Source organism: Pleurodeles waltl, chromosome 4_2 (genome assembly GCF_031143425.1).
Source record: "Pleurodeles waltl isolate 20211129_DDA chromosome 4_2, aPleWal1.hap1.20221129, whole genome shotgun sequence".
NCBI classification, from domain to species: Eukaryota; Metazoa; Chordata; class Amphibia; order Caudata; family Salamandridae; genus Pleurodeles; species Pleurodeles waltl.
The window spans coordinates 828,792,007-828,802,618 of record NC_090443.1 but is presented as its reverse complement, the minus strand read 5'-3'; the positions used below and the strand labels follow the sequence as shown (position 1 = coordinate 828,802,618).

General features: G+C 39.6%; 1 protein-coding gene across 4 annotated transcripts in view; it reads right to left on the bottom strand.

Annotated features, from left to right (window-relative positions):
* Positions 1-241: 241 nt before the first annotated feature.
* Positions 242-10,612, bottom strand: part of KANK4 (KN motif and ankyrin repeat domains 4) — a 594,294-nt gene continuing 583,923 nt past the window's right edge. For all 4 annotated transcript variants that reach the window (XM_069232543.1, XM_069232544.1, XM_069232542.1 and 1 more), the window contains one exon: positions 242-4,392. In XM_069232543.1, the coding sequence (XP_069088644.1) occupies positions 4,291-4,392 (102 nt within the window). In that variant the 3' untranslated portion in view covers positions 242-4,290. The remainder of the gene's footprint in view (positions 4,393-10,612) is intronic.

Here is a 10,612-nt window from a genome sequence, read left to right as displayed (position 1 = left end):
CAGTTTACTCCATCGCAAACTTGGCGGATATCTCTTCTACTTTATTTCAAGTGTGTTATTCCCAAGGTACTTGTAATTAGGCAGACAGGATATCTACCATGTTTGTGACAGAGTAATCCAACCGCCAAACTCTAAATCTGTCAGACCCTTTACTCTGTTTTACATTTATCATATTTATGTGCTCTAGAAACCTTAATGTTGACATGACATCACCATTTATTTATATCTCACTTTCATAATACAATAATCAATCAAAGCTAAACCTAATATTTGGAAATCATGTAATAAAACAACTGCAGGTTTCAGTTAAAATGTGTTTTTTTTAATTTTTTTCATGGTACAGTGCCATAATGCCTTATTATTAATCTGTTCAATCCAATGACATTACATTAATTTGTTGTACTTAAAATAGATTGGATACAGTAGCAGTATGTTTTTATATCAAATCCTGAAACCCACACGCCTGTCTTTGTTTTAAAGAGACCAAAACTTACATTGCTTTACAGTGAATTAGGGCCACATGTACAAAAGGTTTTACCAGACGCAAATAGAGATTCAGGCAATTTGCAACTGCTAAATAGTCTTTAGACATGTACTAACCCTATTTTGCGAGTCGGAAACCTATTACTGAATCGCAAAATAGGGTTTGCAAGCCGGTATTAGGAAGGGGCATGTTAAGGGCATTCCTTCCTAACAGTGAGTCGCAGGGGGATGTATGAATGTTTTGTGACTGGAATGCAGTTGCAAAACACCTGCAGTTTACCACCAACTTGAAGTTGATGGTAACCCATTCACAAATAAGAAGGGTTGCAAATATGGGCGCAAACATTTTTTAAGAGCAGGCAGTAGTCCATGCTCTTAAAAAATGAAAGGAAAGCTTTTCATTTTTGTTTTTGAAACTCATCCCGTTTTCCTTTATTTGCATTTCAAAATTAAAAATTGCTTTATTGAAAACGCGGTCACAGACATGGTCATCTGCTGAACCCAGCAGGCCAGAATCCCTGTGATTTTGGCCATTCCCAATGGGTCGCAAATTTCAACCTGTCTCAGGAATATTGATAAGGTACGTCCATTTGCGACCCACTGAGAATTGCAAGCAGTGTCAAACAGACTTTTGTACATTGCAGTTTGCAAATTCCTAATTGTAGTGATAGTAAATGTGGCCCTAAATTCTTTGAAGTAGCCAAGCTTAACTTTGGGAACCTCTGTTCTGATTTGCAACAATGTCATCTTTCTTTTGCTGTAAAGAAACCAGAATTCCAGAATGCACTGTTTTCCCACAGGGTGCAAAACAAACTGATCATGGTTGGCAGCTTTGGAACTTCTGCAAATGTTAACTTTCAAATTGCTAGTGGTACCACTTATCTGACTGTATCATACTTTTGTAATCAGGTACTGACATTTGAACCTGTTATGCTGTTATTGTTCTTTCTGTGAGTAGCAAATAAACCACGGAATACCCAAATCCTAGAAGATACCATTAGCTTCTGCAGTACTGTATTTTTCGCTCCCAGAAAAAATTGAATTTCTGAAGAACGCTTTGTAATGAGACAGCTCACACGGCCTCCAAGAACGGGCTCCCCTTAGCGTTTGTAATGCCTGCACGTCACCTCTCCCAACTTCAGGTGCCCTGCCACATGCATGCCTGACTTATAGTCCCTCCATGTATATATCACCATGCTCAGATTCTGGGAAAACTCGAAGAGTAATGCAACTGGTTTTACCACAGCCCGTGCCGCAATAAAATATGCTCTATAAGTTGGTAGAACTATTTGCATCACTCATATGTAAATGTGCAGCATTGACCACAGACCATACTACAAATCAGCAGCAGAGCTGACACATCCTCCTGAAGGCCTGGTCAGCCATGGGAGGCAGGATGGAAAAGGAGGAGTGAATTAATTCCATGGACATCTGTGGATCTCCCAGGTGCTTCAAACATTTTAGCTATTCAATTATTTATAAATAGAGTAAGTGATTAATTATGCAAGTTTCAAGTGCTTCAAGCTCCTCTCATCTTTCTTGAATTGAGCTGAATTTATTTATAGTTTAAATCCATAAAGAACCTATGCCGTACTCTTTAATTCTGTTTACTTTTAGGAGCACTACATTTTCAAGATAAATCTAAGAAATGAAAGTTCTTTTAAAGGTATCTTACCAGTCAAAATAGCATAAGGAGTCCATCCCTCATCCAGGCTGAGGCTAAAGCCAGGTGTAAAGCAGTGGCTCCCAACCTTTTGACTTCTTTGGACCTCACTTTATCATTACTGCAACCCTGGGACCCCTACTGAATCATTATTGGAATTTGGGGACCCCCCACACTGAGTCATTACTGAAAGCTGAGCATCTAATCTGTTAATATTATAACATTTTCTAAGCAGTCACGGACCCCCTGGGGAGGCTTCACAGACCTCCAGGGGTCCCCGGACCACAGGTTGGGAACCACTGTGTAGATTACAAATTTCAGATTTCTGAAACATTGCTACAAAATATTCATTGCACTTTGAGCATTGAACAGCAAGGTAAAATCACTTACTGATTTCAACCATAATCAGACATCCTCATCTCAATACAACTGGTGGATTGAAGGCGTCCAGCACCTTTAAAACTGTCTCATCACCAAGTACAAAATGACTGTATATATTGCAAACTGTTACAAATCTATAGAATATATGCAGGTGTAAACTGTTATTTACTACTGGTGAGCTTTAGAGTGACCATGATTTGCAAGAGGTGAAGTATATTACATTCTTCAGTATCTGCAATTTATGGTTTATCTATGCTCTAGTTTCATGTGCAGTATTTAGGAACACATGTATTTAAACATAACCAGAGTACAAGAGGTGCTTCGCTCGGTGAGATAGACTTATAAGAGTTAGGCCTTTTGAGTATGGCCCCCGGCATCTTCTACTGTACACTGAAACTAAAATTAAATCTCTGGCACAATTAACAGTGTTTGCTGAAATGAGGTGAGCTGCAAACGGTGGTATTAACATGGAATGTGACCTTTGACCTAAAGTAGTAAATGACTGGATGTAGTCCATTAGAGAAAGGATGAGCATAGTGTCTAGTGCGGCCACACCCAGCAGCACAGAGCCAAAGGACAAACACAGCGGGCACTGGCAACTCGCACTAGGCTGGGACAAAGGAACTTTCAGATGTGGTATATCACCACAACTCCACGGACAAAACAGTGTTTAAAGTGAAGTTATGGTTATCTTTGGTTAAAACACCTTACCGTATATTTAACAAAACATCAGCAAAAGTGCAGTTCTATTTACAAAATAACTGAACAGTCACTGAAATTCCGAAGTTATAGTTAGGAACACAATACATAAATCACACGAGTCATACAAACCACACCACACACAACAATGAAATGCTTAGGACCTCATGTGATATGCACTCTCTTCTGTGAGATGACTTACAACATTTGCTTCTATTTTATTGAGGGTGAGGTCTAGAGCTTTGCATTGGTGTGCAACTTATGGCTTGCATGGATACTGCACAAGTTATGGTTTGTGCTACTACAATATGAGAATTACAGTAATTTTTCGGCTTTAACTATTTTTTAACGGGTATTCAAAGCAAAGTTTTTTATATATATATATATGTGTATATATATATATATATATATATATATATATATATATATATATATATATATATATATATATATATTTATTTCACAAGCATAATATTTGTGTTGGGGCTATAATTGTTTTACCAAAATGTTCTCAAACCAGGCGATGATGTGATGAGAGATTCAGAAAGCACACACTCATACTTCTTTTTTCTTGTCTTACACAAGCTATTTCCCGTTGTCAGGTGTAAGTGCTGACATTCAAAGCAGGATTATGATGTCATTACCCAAATTGCCCTCTGAATGCTTTGCAATTGTTATCGCGAGATCTTTGTCTGTTTTTAATAAGCCTTCTTGAAAAAGACATCACAAAGCTGAGAGGGCTACTGTACGCAGTAAACGGAATTCAAGGAAGACGTTATGAGTTTGAAAGTCAATTATTTTAGCTGCCAACTATCTGTAAAGTATATTTCCATAAATTGCGGTGGTTCGTGCTGTATAGAAAAAAGTGTTGTAGTATGCATAATAGACAGGATTATAAATGTAAATGTATGCACATATTTCACATAGTTCCGTGTATGGGAAACTATACAAATAAGTAACAGGCTTTCTCTAATCGTTGCTGTCCACGTCTTCGGCGACAAGAACACTAGAATGGGCCTTTGTTATCCCTCCGCAGTAACAATGGGGCTAATTTTCCGATCAGTTTAGAAGGCTGGAGGGTTCCTGGCCTCTGCGTGGGTCCGGAGAAGTTCTGCAATGTTGCTGTGGGCCGACTTCGAAACAATAGACTGAGCAGAATTGCCAACCTGCAACAAAAAGGGAAAAAAGTTAGCATAATGTAACTCATTAAATATTGCTTAAGGAACCCGTGTGGGGCCTAAGTCCCAAGCAATTTTAAAATGTGAACATTAAATGTCCGTGGAAAAAGCCTAGTAATTCCAAAGTGTTGCCCATTTTCCACAAGGGATAATCCCATGAACTGTGAAAAGTGGCGCCGACCTTTCTTATCTGTTATAGATGCAGAATGAGAGGCAAGGCACCTTTATCACGTCAACGTAATCGTCCCAGTGCCTCACTGTAATCATAAGAGGCTTTTTCAGGAGCACAAATTGCAAAATATGCATAGATTGGTCTACACAGCACTGAAAGGCTTTACAATGTCCTGTGTTTGCTTGGTGCACACATTAGAAAACATTTTCATGTTCAATGCTTTGAACAGGCAGTTCTATGGTAAAACCTCCAATGATCAGATAGCATAAACTGCACAAGAGCTCAAGGTCAGGTTCTCCAAAATGGAGTAAATCTCAAAGGCTCTGGAACCCGGCACACAGGACAACCCTTTTTTAACAGGCAAATACTCCTAGAGCTCCATTGAAGGATGTGGTAGCCATGCACAGGGGACCATATGGTTGTGGCCCCATCTTAAAGACAGTGAATGATGCTGGTGAGTGTTAGGAATACTGCACTTGGGTAAATAAAACAGATTCTCCCCAACACTGGACATTCCCTTTCATGTATATATCAAGCCTAGATGCTTAGCCTGCTTAAGTGGAAGAGGCATTTCTGTGCTCAGATTCAAACTTCTGCCATCAGGATGTTGGTTATGTTCTACTGTTGTTGCCCACTTTGAAAGACATTTCTTCTTTCTCTCTGCCATACACTGTTGCTGATCAACTGTCATTAAACCTAAGCGGTTTAGTCACCATGGCGATGGGTAGCCACTACTGGTCAAATGGTCTTGTCTACCACCCAAGCAGATGGAGTGTGTATTATTAGCCCCACTTCTTCTGCCCTTAGTACCTAAACAGAAGTATATACCATCCAAACTAGCAGACAGTATGTATTTTATATCTATTGTGGGTCCATTATGGTATACTATGACATGAAGAGCGAACATATCTACTACATATAGCATGTGCCATCCTAGGCAAATCATACTACGTGAGAACATCACAACATTATTGCATTAAATAGGATTACGTTCTCATCATAAAAAATTACATTTATAAATATGAACAATTCCAAAAATAGCTGTGTTCATGTACAATAACCAGAAAAGACAAAAAGATAATGGGCGGTGTACCCGTCATGTTAAGTATACAGGCAGTTCTTTTAGCTAATTGGTGATCATTGCATCCAGATCTTGGGCTTTCTTTCGTGTGCTCATTATTTTGAGGATATCTTTGAGGTAATCTGTGAGATCAGAAAACACCTCCATTCTAAAGTTTGTCCTTGACACATACTATTTAACAGATTAGTAGTTGGGTAGACTAAGTGAGTATATAAACGCAGCTTGTGAGATGCTGTTTATGTTGTCAGACCCGAATATTCCCACAGTTTGCAAGGTTTTGACCGTGAACTATCATCTTATTAAGTTGAGAAGGTCGGTATCACTTGAAATAGTCTTGATGGACGATACTCCAAAAGTAATACTGGCCCGCCTACTACTTGAAAATTATCATCTATATAAATCATTACAGGTAGGGTCTCCCTATTAATGCATTTCCACCAGATAAGGATGGCCCTGTGATGTTTTTCATCCAACCCTTCCAATTTCCAAGTGTTAGTGCAGTAGTTCAGCTGCTCAGACATAGAAACTGTCTGCGGTGGACGCTGACTCCCCACCTTACTGTCACACACTGCCACACTTCTCAATATATGCTTTGAAAGTAAACTGCCCTGCTTGTATTGATGCAAACTTTGTGCACATTATTTTGCCCCCCTCTTTACTGGGATGGAATATTTGTTTACTGCAGTCAACCATGTGACAGAATAGAAGAACTTAATTGCCCTAGACAATAACATACACGAACAGCCCACTATGAGCACTAACAGAACCAAACACGTGAGAGCTAATACAACACCTCAGACTAATTGTCCACATACAACCAAGGATCATTTGGGGTCACATATTCAGTTCCAGTCGGACTGCAACTTTGTGGAATATAAATTAACTTGTGATTAGCTTAGATGATCATTAATTCATTAATACAGCTGAACATTACATGAAAGGCTACTAAAAGAGATTCTGGAGAAGAAAAAGGAGATTAAAAACAGCCACCCCCCACCACAGCATCCGAGAAGATTACCTCCCTTCTGAGACAGATGATTATAAAAACTATCTGGTAAACTAGAAAATCACCAAGCTAAGGAAATATCTAGAGGTATTCACACGTGAAAGCGCATTTCTTTACATAACAGATGTGTACTAAAAACAGTCCGAACATGAGCTTGTGTACCAACAGCAGGCACACAGGGAACCAGGGTATTGATAAGTCAGACAAAGACCTCAAAACTGTGCATTCAGTAATACAAGTTACGTTAATAGCAGGAATCAACTGAGCCTTCAACCTCCACATTAGAAAACCATTGGGTACAATTTGTCCCTGAATCAAATAAAAAAGGTAGGCACCACAATCATGGATCAAACTCAAGTCCGAAGCCTCAGTTTTTTGGAGCAGTGGTGGGAGAGGACAAGACTGAGACTCAGGCAGCCAATATCAAGTCAGGTACCAGCAATGGAAAGTGGCCTCACTGAGAATGACCAGAAACAAGACAGGAGGTAATAAACAACAGCCAGAAGTAGCCAAACTACCTGGTTACATGAGCACGTGTGAACACTTTTTTTTGGAATGAGTTCATTCAATTGATGAGAAAAAAACAAACTGAATTGATTTTTTAGGATGAACCACATGAACCACCAGCTGTCCCCACTGGCCTGCATAAACCTCCCACCTTTGTCCCACCACCACCCAGTCTGAAACCAGATGCTAGCTCTTTCTAACAGACAGTGCCCCACGGAGTAGCAAAATTAGAATAATAGCAACATGACCAATTCCATAACACCTGCTGGGAGCAACAAGAGTCAATCTAGGTATCTCTAGACACCATGGCTGTAGTGAATAGTAAGCAGATGAACGATGAGCTGTGGTCGGCATTGATAAAAAAACAAAATATCAACATGACGCCCTGCATATTCTTGTGGATAGGAACAGCTATGTCCCTCCTTGACGTGGCTCAGCTGGGAATTGCAAGTTAAGGTACATGACATGGTCACTATTGCACTATCCCAATTGTGGATGGGCAAAATGAAGGATCATTGTGGTAGAAAAACTCCCTGGGTCCCTTATTTTTAAATAGTCCACACAGTTACTGTTCCTTATCCTAGATGCCTTAAGGCATCTGGGACTGGCTTACTTGATAGACCCACTGTAGAGAATCTTCTAACTTCCTCTGTGAATCTAAAATACTTGACTATATCATCCATAAACAAATATTACTTTTAGAGACTCATAATTAATCCCTATGCCTGCCTAATGTATCTTCCCATCTTGAGGCTGGGGACAGACTTATTAGCTTACTGTTGGAGCTGATGCAATTTCTCCCTTCACGTTTTGCAGCACCTATATCAGATGTATGAATTTCCCTCCATTCCCCTTTTCTGTGGCATCAAACTAGCAGTGCTTCTCAGGTACGAGGAACGATCTTCCACTTTACTTAATGAGATGAGAATCAGTAAGAGCCGCAGCATGCTTCGAACCTATACCTTGAACATGTCAAAACAGGAAATGGCCTATTCTTTCAGTTATGCTGGAATCTTTCTATTTGACTTTGAACAGAGAGGGAACAGTGCCATGTCTGCCACAGTTATTGTTTTGTAGCATAAACGCTTCCACACATATGGGAAAAACGGAGGAAGAGAAAAACGTAAAAGAGTCACAATGGGAGAAAGCAGAAAGCTGCAAGAGTGAGCTGAAGGGGCCAGGAGAGGCTTTAAAATGATTGAAGAAGCCCGAGATGGCTTTAGGATTACGCTGCCTCAGTATTCTGTGTTCGCCCATTTAATTGCAGCAGCACGTGTTTGAGGAGGGCTTTGGGCACCGGGACCTTTTTATTTACAAATTAAGCACTGGATGTCATGTTTATCACTATTATCGAAGAGAGGTGCTTACTTTCCAAATAAAGCACTTCCTATTCTCTCTGTGGATTGATAGGATTCGGCCTAGAGGTGACTCCCTTGCTTCAAGTCAGATTCTGGGAAATCAGCTCACAAAATGCCAACATTTACCAAATTTCGGATCCTATTTGATTCTGGCAAACACTCTACTCCATCACAAACAAGGTGCATGCCCTGTCCGCCATATTACAAGTGCATTATAGCCCATGGCAGTTGTAATAAGGCGGATGAGATATACACCATGTTTTGACTGCCAAACCTTATATAAGGCATTTCCTCTAAAAAAAACATTTTGTCACTTACAAAAGTATAACATACTTGGAGCACAGGCAATCCCATATCTGTAATATTATAGACACGTTTGCAAATTGATCAAATACTAAGCAATCTGTGTTTTGGACACCCAAAATGCCGTTTTCTTTCACAGTTAGTAACACAGCTGCTTTTTGATGCACATTGTTGCTAGTGTACTTTTGAAGCTTAATATGTTACTAAGTAACAAAAGGGTCAACATGTCAGTGAGCTGCAGGGACATTTACTTGTAACTGTTCGATTGTTATCAATGGTCTCCTTGTTTGAAGTTTGTTGAACGACCTCTCCCGAACTTTCTGCGGCCTTTATCTGGCAGCTTAATGAATTCTCTCCATTAGCAAATTAGGCTATACTATAATTTCTAAACAAGGTAATTTGCTAGTCTTGTATCTACACAACACAACAAAGGTTTGATCTGACAAAGAAAAGTACTTTACCAGGTTTCAGAAAGACTTCAGAAACGTTTTATGGCCTTAAGACCCGCGGGGTGTCATCACTCAAGCTGCACATTAGCCAAGATGAACATGGACTTTCTAGACACAAACGTGACTCACTCCATTTTAGCACAATCCCAATGTCGTGGGGCAAGTTAAAAATTTCCTAGGAAATGCCAACGTGCTGACTGCAACTAAGAGAAAATAGACCATTTTACAAATATTTAGGTTAAGCAGAATGTGACGTTTAGAGCTGCTTTGTATATTTGTAGAATAGAATACAGCATCACTGCACAATATGGGCAAACATTCTCTCTGCACTATATGTCTAACAGTTATTGAAGCCTGTCTCGAAGGTTGGCTGTAGGGTAAGCCAATACCAGGCAACCAGAGAGAGCCACCAGTCATGGGGTAGGATTTGTTGTCCCCAGATCTCCAATCCAAGCAGTAGATTTTGACTCGGTGCAGGGCAGCAGAATAAAAATATCACACAGTCATGGGGTCCGCAAACATCTTGCACCAACCCAGCTTGAGCTACAAGTCAATAGTGATGCTAAATGTGATGATATTGGTACCATCTTTTGTGATGTCATGTTTGAGGCCATGGGCTACTTTGTGGCTTAATGCTATGGAGCTTTCTTAACTGACAGGTCTTTTGGACATTTTTGCATTTTGAAAAATAACCTTAATACCCATATAAATAAAGTTATTAAAGGACTGTGTTGCAGAGTCGGCAATAGTGACTCTGTAGTTATGGTGAGGTGGAACGTACCTTGAAAAAGTGTTTTTTTATGTTTAACAACTTTGCACTGTTTGACAACCTGAACACATTTTAGCCTAATTAAGGTTGTGCGGCATGTGGCATTCTCAGTTAGCAATTATTTTGAGGCATACATATTGTCCGAAAATCGTACTCTCAGGCAAAGGGAAAGGTTGTAAAGTATCGTTTATTTTAATCCTTTAAACCTGTAATCTAATGTTTACTTGCTACCTCTCCTTTTGAAAGTCGTTCACATTATAATCTCGGTTGGTTCCTCTGCTTGACCTTTCTAATCTCTAAGTATTCTGCTATCTATCTATGTAATTCCACTATCCCTTGAATATTCATATTTCTTTTGCACCATCCCATTTACCTCCACAACAATGGCTCTTTGTTTTTCTTAATTTCCTCTATTTCTTCCTGCCTTTTCCCTTTGCCTATTCATTTCTACCAACCCCTAACAAGTGTATCTGATCTCTCTTGCTGCTTTTCATTTTGCTACTCATTTAGAATTTAACAGTGCTTTCTGTGCTCATCCTTTACCCCCTTCTTGGTCATTTTAA